Source organism: Salvelinus alpinus, chromosome 11 (assembly GCF_045679555.1).
Source record: "Salvelinus alpinus chromosome 11, SLU_Salpinus.1, whole genome shotgun sequence".
Classification (NCBI taxonomy): domain Eukaryota; kingdom Metazoa; phylum Chordata; class Actinopteri; order Salmoniformes; family Salmonidae; genus Salvelinus; species Salvelinus alpinus.
This window is the reverse complement of record NC_092096.1, coordinates 49338297-49352511: the sequence shown is the minus strand read 5'-3', so window position 1 is coordinate 49352511 and position 14215 is coordinate 49338297. Positions and strand designations below refer to the sequence as shown.

The 14215-nt window shown below is 45.8% G+C and overlaps 1 protein-coding gene across 2 annotated transcripts in view; it reads right to left on the bottom strand.

The window, feature by feature from the left end:
• The window catches only part of LOC139534868 (neurogenic protein mastermind-like), a 116824-nt gene extending 115596 nt beyond the window's left edge, over positions 1-1228 (bottom strand). For both annotated transcript variants that reach the window (XM_071334361.1, XM_071334360.1), the window contains exon 1: positions 822-1228. Coding sequence is in view for 1 of the 2 variants with exons in the window: in XM_071334360.1 (XP_071190461.1) it covers positions 822-872 (51 nt within the window). In the remaining variant the exon portion in view is untranslated. The remainder of the gene's footprint in view (positions 1-821) is intronic.
• Between the last annotated feature and the right edge of the window lie 12987 nt (positions 1229-14215).

Here is a 14215-nt window from a genome sequence, read left to right as displayed (position 1 = left end):
AGAAGCCTTTTGAGAGGAGCTGGAACTGAGCAACGAGAGCATTCAGTCACTCAGCCACTCTCCGTCTAGAGTGGTGGTAGTAGTAGCCTAGTACTGTAGCCAATAATATCTCCAGTATCATATGTTGATATACACCGCTACGAGTACCATTGCAAGTTGCCAGCACTTCTCGCTCTCTCCGCACACGCTCTTCCCTGGAAATGTATTTTGTTGCAATTTTGACGCACGCCCGAGAAACCACAACATCCGATCGTAAAGTAATCTAGTCACGGAACTTTACCGGAATTATGAACACACAGAGTGACTGGTGTTCGTGAGAGAGACACACACATACCTAATATTTACTGAAGGCTAATGTTCAGGATTTTCCTATAGCCTCTGAAGCCCCACCAATAGCTGTTTAATCTACGTGGTCACTACGATATCTATCAATCCTACTCTCTAACTAAATGTTGGCTATTGATTTGATTTCCCGGTCGAGGCGCATATTCAGTATGACACAAAACACACACAGGGATAGAGAGAGGAAATCAGTCTCTTTAACTTATAAATGCAATCACTGAAGAGCCTAAACACATAATGAAATAGCGAGATAAGGACACACACAGACAGACACACACACACTGTAGTCTCACCACAATAAAGGAATTTAGCCATCAAGTGTAGTATCCCATCCATATCCCTAACCATTTTGTCTCACTCAAGCACACTGGCAGCACATTACACACACATAAACTCTCGTGCCTCTCACACCCTCGACCCAGCTTCAAATGAGCGCTAGTGATCATTAGAACGATAGAATGAAAAGGTAGTTAACTTACTATGGGCTCCATGCGAGGTGTGTCGACTAGCCGCGGAGACACCAATAGCATCTTGGAGATAAAGTGGAAGGCGGCGACGCACCCGTTAAATCCACTTTGCTGTCCGGTCTATTAGTCCCCTCACTACAAAAAATATATATAAAAACCAACAAGGTCGTTAAAAAAACAGAAAGGTATAAAAACAACCTTTGAGGAAAAATAACGAAGTCTCTTCACAGTCGTCTTTGTCTGATAAATTGGTGTCGAGTACTGAAGACAACCGTTATGAATTTATAGGGCTACTACAGCCAAAATAGATCTAATTGTATATTCCCTTCAAGTAGAAGACTAGTTCATCCTTTCTATTGCAGTATTCGTCGTAATGATACAACGTCTAGTATCAATCTAGTCTCGGGTCATGCACTTACTCGCCAGAGCTGCTGGCTTCCTGGCTGGGGGGGGGGGGGGGGGGGGCGGGGTTAGCTCGGTGATAGGTTGATAAGAAGGCCAACGTCAAAGAGAGGAGGAGACGAAGTTGTTCCATTCGCCTCTCGGCACTTAAAGGGGACATTCCCACTTACTGGGATCGTCTGAGAGGGCAATCGTGTGCGCGCGCGCGCGCGCGTGTGTGTGTGTGTGTGTGTGTGTGTGAGTCCGTGTGTGTGTGTGTGTGTGTGTGTGTGTGTGTGTGTGTGTGTGTGTGTGTGTGTGTGTGTGTGTGTGTGTGTGTGTGTGTGTGTGCCCCTAGGGAAGGTTTCTCAGATGAGCGATAAAGAGAGTGACACAAATATCTGCAACACAAAGAGGCTGAGGGAAACCAGTGGTCATGGTGTTAAACAGTCTGCTGAACACACACACATTAGGTTACGATGATTGTGATTATACTCATTTAGTTATCGGTTTATTACATGTTATAATACAACATGATTAGCTATGTAATATAGTTGTAATACACCACTATTATATATGTGAAATGCTTTATAGTCCACTACTGTCAGCTTCATTATACTGTTAAAATATCTTTGTAATACCGTTTTAATAACAAATATCAATGAGTACATTTAAAAAAATATATAATATTTTCACTACAATTATTTCCTCACACTAAACCAGTTTTTTAAATATGCGTACAAGATTACTTGTATATGCATTTAAGATATAAAAAACATACAATACCCATGTGTGGTTGATAGATGTGGGGTAAGCTGATCCTAGATCTGTTCCTTTTGGTAATTGCCATGTTACACACGTATAGACTCTATTCACTGATGTGCAGTCAGTCAGTTATTATATTGATTTCATAAGAATATAACCATGTGCAGATTACAGATGTCAAGTAAAATGATCCTAGATCTGTACCTACGGGGGTAACATCTACCCTACCTTACTAATTGCCATGTTCCACACGTTCCTATGTGCAGCCAGTCAATCAGTTGACCTTGAGAGAAGGACCTTACAGTGTCAGCTTTTAACCAGGGTCAATGGAGACGTGTGTGGGTCTGTGTGTGTGCATGTGTGCATGTGTGTGTGCATGTGTGTGTGCATAATGACTCCAACCTAAGTGTATGTAAACTTCCGACTTCAACTGTTTATATATATATATATATATACAGTATGTCACGTTCCTGACCTGTTTTCTGTTAGTTTTGTATGTGTTAGTTGGTCAGGACGTGAGTTTGGGTGGGCAGTCTATGTTTTCTGTTTCTATGTTGGTTTAAAGGGTGACCTAATATGGCTCTCAATTAGAGGCAGGTGTTTTTTCAGTTCCTCTGATTGAGAGTCATATTAAGGTAGGTGTTTTCACACTGTTTGTTTGTGGGTGGTTGTCTTCTGTGTCTGTGTCTGTGTCTGTGCACCACACGGGACTGTTTTCGGTTTGTTAGTTTTATGTAGTCTGTTCCTGTTCATGCGTTCTTCACGTTATATGTAAGTTCGTGTTCAGGTCTGTCTGCATCGTTTATTTGTTTTTGTTAGTTTATTCAAGTATAGTTTGTTTTTCGTCGTGTTCTAATAAATCATTATGTATTCACAACCCGCTGCGCCTTGGTCGAATCACTACTCCTCCTCTTCGTATGAAGAGAGAGAGGAACACCGTTACAGAACCACCCACCAAATAACCAGAACCAAGCAGCGGTGTAACGGGAGGAAGGGACAACGCAAGAAGGAGGAATGGACATGGGAGGATGTTTTGGACGGTAAAGGTTGCTACACATGGGAGGAGATCCTGGCTGGAAGGGATCGCCTCCCATGGGAACAGCTGGAGGCACTGAGGAGAGCAGAGGCAACCGGAGAAGGGAACCGGCGTTATGAGGGGACGCGTCTAGCACGGAAGCACGATAAGCCCGTGAGTACTACCCAAAAATTTCTTGGGGGGGAGGCTAAGAGGTAGTGGGCCAAGGGCAGGTAGGAGACCTGCGCCCACTTCCCAGGCTAACCGTGGAGAGCGGGAGTACGGGCAGACACCGTGTTACGCAGTAGAGCGCACGGTGTCTCCTGTACGTGTGCATAGCCCGGTGCGGGTTATTCCACCTCCCCGCACTGGTAGGGCTAGATTGGGTATTGAGCCAGGTGTCATGAGGCCGGCTCAACGCGTCTGGTCTCCAGTGCGTCTCCTCGGGCCGGCATACATGGCACCTGCCTTACGCATGGTTTCCCCGGTTCGCCTACATAGCCCAGTGCGGGTTATTCCACCTCCCCGCACTGGTCGGGCGACCGGGAGCATTCAACCAGGTAAGGTTGGGCAGGCTCAATGCTCAAGAGAGCCAGTACGCCTGCACGGTCCGGTATTTCCGGCGCCACCTTCCCGCCCCAGTCCAGTACCAACAGTGCCTACACCACGCACCAGGCTTCCAGTGCGTTTCCAGAGCCCTGTTCCTCCTCCACGCACTCTCCCTATGGTGCGTGTATCCAGTTCGGTGCCTCCAGTTCCGGCACCACGCACTAAGCCACCTGTGCGTCTCCTGAGTCCGGTACACACTGTTACTTCTCCCCGTACTAGTCCTGATGTGCGTGCACTCAGCCCGGTGCCACCAGTGCCGGTACCACGCACCAGGCACAGAGTACGCTTTGAGAGTCCAGTGTACCCTGTCCCTGCTCCCCGCACTAGGCTTGAAGTGCGTGTCTCCAGTCCCGTGCCTCCAGTTCCGGCACCACGTACCAGGCCTACAGTGCGTCTCAGCCGGCCAGAGTCTGCCGTCTGCCCAACGGCGCCTGAACTGTCCGTCTGCAAAGCGCCGCATGAACTGCCCGTCTGTATTGAGCCTTCAAAGCCGCCCGTCTGCCATGAGCCTGCAAAGCCGCCCGTCTGCCATGAGCCTACAGAGCCTTCCGCCAGACAGGAGCCGCTAGAGCCTTCCGCCAGACAGGAGCCGCTAGAGCCTTCCGCCAGACAGGAGCCGCTAGAGCCTTCCGCCAGACAGGAGCCGCTAGAGCCTTCCGCCAGACAGGAGCAGCCAAAGCCTTCCGCCAGACAGGATCAGCCAGAGCCATCCGTCTCCGCAGCGCCATCTGAGCCATCCGTCTCCCCAGCGCCATCTGAGCCATCCGTCTCCCCAGCGCCATCTGAGCCATCCGTCTCCCCAGCGCCATCTGAGCCATCCGTCTCCCCAGCGCCATCTGAGCCATCCGTCTCCCCAGCGCCATCTGAGCCATCCGTCTCCCCAGCGCCATCTGAGCCATCCGTCTGCCCAGTGCCGTCTGAGCCATCCGTCTGTCCCGAGCCATTAGAGCCGCCCGTCTGTCCCGAGCCGTCAGAGCCGATAGTCAGTCAGGAGCCGCTAGAGCCATTCGTCAGACAGGATCTGCCAGAGCCGCCAACCAGACAGGATCTGCCAGAGCCGCCAACCAGACAGGATCTGCCAGAGCCGCCAACCAGACAGGATCTGCCAGAGAGCCAACCAGACAGGATCTGCCAGAGCCGCCAACCAGACAGGATCTGCCAGAGCCGCCAACCAGACAGGATCTGCCAGAGCCGCCAACCAGACAGGATCTGCCAGAGCCGCCAGCCAGACAGGATCTGCCAGAGCCGCCAGCCAGACAGGATCTGCCAGAGCCGCCAGCCAGACAGGATCTGCCAGAGCCGCCAGCGAGCCATGAGCGTCCAGAGCCGTCAGCCTGCCATGAGCTTCCAGAGCCGTCAGCCTGCCATGAGCGTCCAGAGCCGTCAGCCTGCCATGAGCGTCCAGAGCCGTCAGCCTGCCATGAGCGTCCAGAGCCGTCAGCCTGCCATGAGCGTCCAGAGCCGTCAGCCAGCCATGAGCGTCCAGAGCCGTCAGCCAGTCATGAGCTGCCGCTCAGCCCAGAGCGGACATTAATCCAGAACTGCCCCTCAGTCCGGAGCTGCCTTTCAGACCGGTGGAAATCTGTCCTTTAGTATGGTCTGATGGGTCCAAATTTGAGATTTTTGGTTTCAACCGCCATTATCTTTGTGAGACGTAGAGTAGGTGAACGGATGATCTCCGCTTGTGTGGTTCCCACCGGGAAGCATGAAGGAGGAGGTGTGATGGCATGGGGTTGCTTTGCTGGTGACACTGATTTATTTAGAATTCAAGGCACACCAACATGGCTACCACAGCATTCTAGAGCGATACACTATCCCATCTGTTTTGCGTTTAGTTTGACTATCATTTGTATAGCCTCATAACATGGTTAAAACAATAATGTTGATATCATGGATGATCAGTCCTTGCATCCATAGCTCTGTCTATTAATCTGAGAGTGGTTACATTTCTCCAGGCCCATCCCTCAGCTTTTTACCCAAACCATTTTGTTGTTGTTTCATCTGTGGATTTGCTGCATATTCTCAAGATATGAAAGTGTCACCAACAAGAAGGTAAACAACAGGCCTATAGCAAATGCAGCATATGGAATTCATTTTTCACATGTAAATAGCACTTTTCAGTAGTGCTCAAAGCATGCCATTCCATGAGCGCAGCATTTATTGTTCATGATCCCATGACAACAAAATCATAAACAACGGAGTAGGGCTGGCTAATAAGTTCTTCGTTTTGAGGTTATGCTCAGGTAAAACAATTTGAGTAGTGCTCTGACCTAAGACAGAGAATTTTCTACAATGATTAAATGTCAGGAGTTTTGAAAAACTGAGTTTAAATGTATTTGGCTAAAGTGTATGTAAACTTCCGACTTCAACTGTATATATATATAAATATATATATATATTTTTTTATAAGTCCAAAAATGGATGTAGCAACTACAGATTGCCCCTTTAAGTCTATCAAAAGTGTATGAGTTTGAGCATGTGTTCATTAGGCCTATGGATTTATTTATTTTATCAGCATGAATTAGATTGAGCAATAAAAGTTTTATTCCATAGGCTGGGATCTGTAATATGGTGCTGTTGCAGGAGCCCATTTTTCACTGGCTGTCCACTGGTTCAAAAACAATGATTGATAGGCAGCTTAAACTTCTTGAATTCAACCATTATTGGGTTCAAATACACATTTAGATTTGTGGACAGCCATCCACAGCAACCAAAATCCATAAGGAGCAAATAGCGAAATGAGTGAGCAGCAGTGTCCATCAATGCGCTATGTAGATATCAATAATAAATTATATCCGTATCGCCGTAGACTACACTACTGCTGTCATCCTTACCTCCAAGCGTTTATTCAAGTTGGATAATCTTTGGATGCCGACAGCAGTCGCACTATTGGAAGACATAGCTTGGACTGTAGCCTACAAAAGACTATTCTTGCTCTTTTACCGTGATCCATCAAACACATTTGGCGTGTCATCATAGTGGTCTCTGACTTGTGGTCAGACTCACTCTGGTGGAACAAACTTAAACTTGTGCCTTTTTTCAAAGCTGATTTGAATGTCATTGAGAAAACAGAGAAGGGTCAAAAAAGAAAATTCACCAAACATTCTTTCTGTATTTAAAAGTAATCCTCGAAGTAATCCTCTAGTTTTTCAGAAGTATCTGTAATCTGATTACAATATTTTTGCTGGTAATGTAACAGATTACAGTTACCGGTTTTTGTAATCCCTTACATGTCATGGAAGCTAGGGTTCAACGCAGACATATGGTCAAAACGAAGCTGTAGACATTCAACCAGCTGTATGGGGTCATAGGTTAGAGGTTAAGAAGGGGGTCCTGGTGTGTTTTTATGAGTGGCCAACCCCTGGTAGGTTTGGGTTGAAATAAGACTGGATGTGTCCTAAATAGTGCACTACTTTTGACCAGAGCCTTTGGGGAATAGGGTGCCAGTCATGACGCTGTTAGGGTTGAAATAACACGACCAGTAATGGAGGGGTAATGGGCGGATTATATTTAAACACCTGCTTTGAGAATAATATGAGTAAAAAGGGAGGAGGAGGAGTGAAAGGGAGGAGGAGGGAAAGGGAGGAGGAGGAGGGAAAGGGAGGAGGAGGAGGAGGGTAAGGGAGGAGGAGGAGGGTAAGGGAGGATGAGTGGGGACTGGGGAGATAGAGGATGGAGGGAGAGAAAGGATGGAAGGAGAAGGTGAGGGAGATACAGCAAGAGATGGAAAGAGAGAGAGGCAATAGAGAGTGAGCAAGATAGAGAGAGAGAGAGAAGGGTGGAAGGAGGTATGGAGTGAGGAGAAAGGAGGATGAGTACTCCCTGGAGAGGGATCCAGGTGGAACAGCAGTGGGTCTGGCACAGTTACAGCAACCCCACGGGACAACTGCGTGTGTGTGTGTGTGTGTGTGTGTGTGTGTGTGTGTGTGTGTGTGTGTGTGTGTGTGTGTGTGTGTGTGTGCGTGTGCGTGTGTGTGTGCGTCCGTGTGTGATGTATGAGGGGGGGCATGTGGAGCAAGCCAGCGGCATCATCAAGGAGCTCCACTGAAACAGAGAACGAGAAAATGACAGGCAGTGAGTGAACAAGAAAGAAAGAGAGTGAAGAAAAAAAAGTGAGAGAGGGATAAGTTCTCCTCTGTTAGTTTGGCACTCCGACTCTGAAGTCTGATCCAAGTCACAGACAAACACCCCCTCAGCATTGTACAGTATAGGCTACCTTACCCAACCTCCATACACTGAGGAGTACAGTATAGGCTACCTTACCCAACCTCCATACACTGAGGAGTACAGTATAGGCTACCTTACTCAACCTCCATACACTGAAGAGTGAGGAAGAGGGGTGAGGAAAAGGAGGGATGAGAAGGAGTGTTACTGGGATGACGAGCAGGGTAAAGGGTTGGGAGAGGTACAGGGTGTTAGCAGCAGAACAACTTCGACGTTTGACGTTTGGCAAACACGGATGAACGTCTAATTCTGAGGCGAGACTGCGAAAGCTGTTAGGTAAGGAGTGGCTCGAGGACGAGTGTGTGTGTGTGTGTGTGTGTCGCTCACATGCATGCGCTGCACTTGTGTGTCTGTGTCTCTTTGTGTGTGTGTGTGTGCGTGCAATGCTCGTTTGTATGTGTGTTTGCTGGCACTCTGCGGTAGCACTCCTGGCAGCTATACAAAGACAGGCTCTCAGTATGCCCAGGATAGGGGGGGGGGGGGGGTAGAAGAGTAGGGAGCATCCCAAATGGCAACCGATTCCCTACACAGTGCACTATTTTTGACCAGAGCCCTATGGGCCCTGGTCAAAAGTAGTGCGCTATATAACGAATAGGGTGCCATTTGGGACAGAGCTGTAAAGCCGGGACGGGGACGGGGGACGGGGACGGGGGACGGGGGGGGGGTAGTAGAGGGGGGAAATGCCAGCCCAAACGCACTGATCAACCCTCTGCACCTGGAGCCTCAATGGGTTAGGTTACACTGAGTCCTCTCTCTCTCTCTCCTCCCTCTCTCTTTCAGTGTCTAATGATCTCTCTCTCTCGTTCAATCTCTCTTTCTCTCTCGTTCTCTTTCAGTGTCTTCCTACCCTCTGTTTCTCCGTTTTTTTTAATGATCCCTCACCCTTTCCTCTCTCTCTTTCTCTCACCCCCTCTCTTTCAGTGTCTAATGACCACGCTCTTTTCTCTGTCTCTCTCCCTCTCTCTCCCTCCCTCCACCCGTGCCCTCTGTCCCTCTCTCCCCCTTAATCTCTCTCTCTTGAATCGTGTGTCTATAAACACACTTGCTCATACTCAATCCACCACTTACTATACATGTGTATACACTGCATAAGCTAACATTGACACACTGTGCTATTGAACTCTATCTGTGATATTTTCCTTGTCTAGATGACATAATTGTTTGTTTCCGAGAGCTCTTTTACTTGCCTACTACCACTAAACTCTTGCGTGTCGTGGCTTGTAGCAATAAGAGAGAGGAGATGCTGAAGGTATTTGCCTTCATATCTTTTGAGTCCGTTGGCATCATAATAAGGGCAGAAAAGTGAGGACATTTCAAGTTGCCTGCGTCGAATATTCCTCAATGCCAACATGTCGCAAGGCCGACAAAACAAGAGCGTGTCCGTGGTGCCGCGGGTCAGCTGGGAGTTCATCCCGGAATCCCGCCCACAATTGCTAATAACCAATCCGCAACTGTCCGACTATATGTGTGGAAAAGTGAAAAACTGAGGCCTGCGCCCGACCCGAACCTGCTAATATAGAAAATGCGCTGTAGGCTACAGTCAGAGATGGCGGGACGTTTTTACGACAGGGGTAGAGGATTTTTCATTTGCATGGTTTAGATATGTTTCTGCTTATAATTTCCGACATATTGGTAATGTAGGCTAGTTGTTATTATGCGTTGCACTAGGAGACTAAATGAACCCGTGCTCGCCGGAATAATGTCATTAATCGATAGAACGAATGTGGGACCAAAGGTGGGGAAAGATGAACGTTATGCCAATACTTTGCGACGTCGCGTCACTATTGACCAATCAAAAGCCCACTATCATTTCCAGCCCCTATTGGATTGGCTTTGATACCTAGCGCTACCTCGTCTGCATGCTCACTTGCTAGCACCAACATGAGGGCAAAGAAAGCGTGGCTATCAGAATGTAGGTGCTAAAAGGATCTCGGCCATTAAGCATTTTTTAAGGTATTGTTTTCTCGTTATTCAACCCACCACCCGTACGCCCTTGATCCAAACAATATTTATTTACCCTAAACCCGCCGCGGGGACTGCGGGTTATGAGTCAACCCGCACTTCACTAGTCTGTACTGTGTGTGTGTGTGTGTGTGTGGGCCGTTGCCCAGTAGTGTGTTCAGACACTCCCTGCTACTCCTCCACACACACACACGCATCAGGTTACACACACACACACACACACACACACACACACACACACACACACACACACACACACACACACACACACACACACACACACACACACACACACACACACACACACACACACACACACACACACACACACACACACACACACACACTCTCTCTCTCTCTCTCTAACTACCTCTCTCTCTCTCTCTCTGTCTGGCTCCAGTTGCCCAATAAATGACCTAGACAGACACTGGTGTGTGTAAGAGAGAGAAAGAGAGAAATATGATATAGATATATAGACAAGCAAGAGAAAGAGGGTGGAGGAAAAAGGAAGGGCAAGAAACAGAGACGGAGTGAAAGAGAAAGACAGACAGAGCGATAGAGAGCGAGAGAGCGAGAGAGAGTGAGAGAGAGAGAGAGAGACAGTGAGAAAGATGGAATGTTTGGGTGTCTTTAAAAATATGTTGATCCTCTCAAATCATGCCGAGTATTTGAAAGACGGGAGGTCAGACATAAGGGTGTGTGTATGCGTGCGTGTTTGTGGTTAGGAGAGAGGGTGCGACCACAGCTACACCACAGGCGTCATAACATCACTGCAACGCAAGATTTGTCAAGAAATTCTTAGTGCCAGACAGAGAGACAGAAGGAAAGAGAGAGAGAGAGAGAGAGAAAGAAGGGAGGCGAGAGATAGAGGGAGCGATAGGTAGAGGGAGGAAGAGAGAGAAAGAGAGAGAGATTATCTACTTCACTTGCTTTGGCAATGTTAACATGTGTTTCCCATGCCAATAAAGCCCTTGAATTGAATTGAATGGAATTGAGAGAGAGAGGAGGGGGGCGAAAGGGAGGTAAACAACAGAGAAATTCTGAACGTTGAAAATTATTACATTTCTGTATTGGATATACAGTATATATACAGTACCAGTCAAAAGTTTGGACACACCTACTCATTCAATGATTTTTCTTTATTCTTACTATTTTCTACATTGTAGAATAATAGTGAAGACATCAAAACGATAAAATAACACATAAGGAATCACGTAGTAACCAAAATTGTGTTAAACAAATCAAAATATATTTTATGTTTGAGATTCTTCAAAGTAGCCACCCTTTGCCTTGATGACAGCTTTGCACACTCTCGCATTCTCTCATCCAACTTCACCTGGAATGCTTTTCCAACAGTTTTGAAGGAGTTCCCACATACAGTATGCTGAGCACTTGTTGGCTGCCTTTCCTTCACTCTGCGGTTCGACTCATCCCAAACCATCTCAAGTGGGTTGAGGCCAGGTGATTGTGGAGGGCAGGTAGTAGTCGTTTCTTTGCAGCAATTCAACCATGAAGGCCTGATTAACTTCTTTGGGGTAGGGTGTTATTTTCAAGTCTGGATGAAAAGTGTGCCCAGAGTAAACTGCCTGCTACTCAGGCCCAGATACTAGGATATGCATATCATTAGTAGATTTGGATAGAGAACACTCTGAAGTTTCTAAAACTGTTTGAATGATGTCTGTGAGTATAACAGAACTCATATGCCAGGCAAAAACCTGAGACAAAATCCACCAGGAAGTGGGAAATCTGAGGTTTGTAGTTTTTCAACTCTTTGCTTATCCAAGATACAGTGGAAATGGGGTCATATTGCACTTCCTACGGCTTCCACTAGATGTCAACAGTCTTTAGAACCCTGTTTGATGCTTCTACTGTGAAGTGGGGGCGAATGGGAGGGGAATTGAGTAAGGTCTCTCCCAGAGTGCCACGAGCTGGCAATGCGTGTTCATGTGATAGTTCGCTTGCGTTCCATTGCATTTCTACAGACAAAGGAATTCTCCGGTTGGAACATTATTGAAGATTTACGTTAAAAACATCCTAAAGATTGATTCTATACATCGTTTGACATGTTTCTACGGACTGTAACGGAACTTTTTGACTTTTCGTCTGGACCTAGTGCTCGCGCCTCATGAATTTGGAATACTGGGCTAAACGCGCTAACAAAAAGGAGCTATTTGAACATAATTGATGAACTTTATCGAACAAATCAAACATTTATTGTGAAACTGGGATTCCTGGGAGTGCATTCTGATGAAGATCATCAAAGGTAAGTGAATATTTATAATGCTATTTCTGACTTGTGTTCTCCAACATGGCGGATATCTGTTTGGCTTGATTTGTTGTCTGAGCGCCGTACTCAGATTATTCAATGGTTTGCTTTTTCCGTAAAGTTTAAAAAAAATCTGACACAGCGGTTGCATTAAGGAGAAGTATATCTTTAATTCTGTGAAAACACTTGTATCTTTTATCAATGGTTATTATGAGTATTTCTGTAAATTGATGTGGCTCTCTGCAAAATCACCGGATGTTTTGTAACTACTGAACATAACGCGCCAATGTAAACTCAGATTTTTGGATATAAATATGAACTTTACCGAACAAAACATACATGTATTGTGTAACATGAAGTCCTATGAGTGTCATCTGATGAAGATCATCAAAGGTTAGTGATTAATTTTATCTATATTTCTGCTTTTTGTGACTCCTCTCTTTGGCTGGAAAAATGGCTGTGTTTTTCTGTGACTTGGCTCTGACCTAACATAATCGTTTGGTTTGCTTTCGTCGTAAAGCCTTTTTGAAATCGGACACGATGGCTGGATTTACAACAAGTGTATCTTTAAAATGGAGTAAAATACATGTATGTTTGAGGAATTTTAATTATGGGATTTCTGTTGTTTTGAATTTGGCGCCCTGCAGTTTCACTGGCTGTTGACGAGGTGGGACGCTACCGTCCCACGTACCCTAGAGAGGTTAACGCAGTCTCCTCTGAAGAGTTGATGTTGAAATGTGTCTGTTACTTGAACTATGTGAAGCATTTATTTGGGCTGCAATTTCGGAGGTTGGTAACTCTAATGAACTTATCCTCTGCAGCAGTGGTAACTCTGAGTCTTCCATTCCTGTGGCGGTCCTCGTGAGAGCCAGTTTCATCATAGCGCTTGATGGTTTTTGCAACTGCACTTGAAGAAACTTTCAAAGTTCTTGAAATGTTCCGGATTGACTGACCTTCATGTCTTAAAGTAATGCTGGACTGTCGTTTCTCTTTGCTTATTTGAGCTGTTCTTGCCATAATATGGACTTGGTATTTTACCAAATAGAGCTATCTTCTGTCTACCACCCCTACCTTGTCACAACACAACTGGTTGGCTCAAACGCATTAAGAAGGATAGAAATTCCACAAATGAACTTTTAACAAGGCACACCTGTTAATTGAAATGCATTCCAGGTGACTACCTCATGAAGCTGTTTGAGAGAATGCCAAGAATATGCAAAGCTGTCATCAAGGCAAAGGGTGGCTACTTTGCAGAATCTCAAATCTCAAATATATTTTGATTCACACTTTTTTGGTTACTACATGATTCCATATGTGTTATTTCATAGTTTTGATGTCTTCACTATTATTATACAATGTAGAAAATAGTAAAAATCAAGAAAACCCCTTGAATGAGTAGGTGTGTCCAAACAGTCAAAACAAGGTCTGCAATTTTATCTTGTGATGTCACTCCTACCACGAAGAGTATGAAGTACGGGCAGCCTAGACAGTTAAAAACTTTTTTTTACCCATGGTTAGGACTAGTTGCCCTTATCCACAGACCTATAAGGAATTCTAACCTTGGACAACCCAGAAAACTCGGGCTCCCGAGTGGCGCAGCAGTCTAAGGCACTGCATCTCAGTGCTTGAGGCGAAACTACAGACACACTGGTTCGATTCCAGGCTGTATCACAGCTGGCCGTGATTGGGAGTCCCAATTGGCCCAGCGTCGTCCAGGTTTGGCCGGTGTAGGCCGGCATTGTAAATAAGAATTTGTTCTTAACTGACTTAGCCTAGTTAAATAAAAAAGTATTCTCAAAAATCCAGGAGCTTCTTCTAGCCAATCACGTCCTCCTGTGTTCAGAGCGTAACTACGACAACCAGAGTATATGGTCCTATGCCTAATCAAGGCCAGCATCTGTAGATGACTCAAGTCATCTGAAATAAACTTCATTATGACACTGTTATAACACATAGATAATAAAACTATTAGTAAAGTAAGAGTGTTCTAGTCCTACTGAACAGAACTCTCCGGAACGTTTACAAAACAGCAAGAACAACTGGTCTAATTTAGATAAGAAAAACACTTTAATTTGGAGTTTAACACAAGTTATTTTCAGTGGTGTAAAGTACTTAAGTAAAAATACTTTAAAGTACTACTTAAGTATTTTTTAAACTTTATTATTTATCTTTTTGACAACTTTT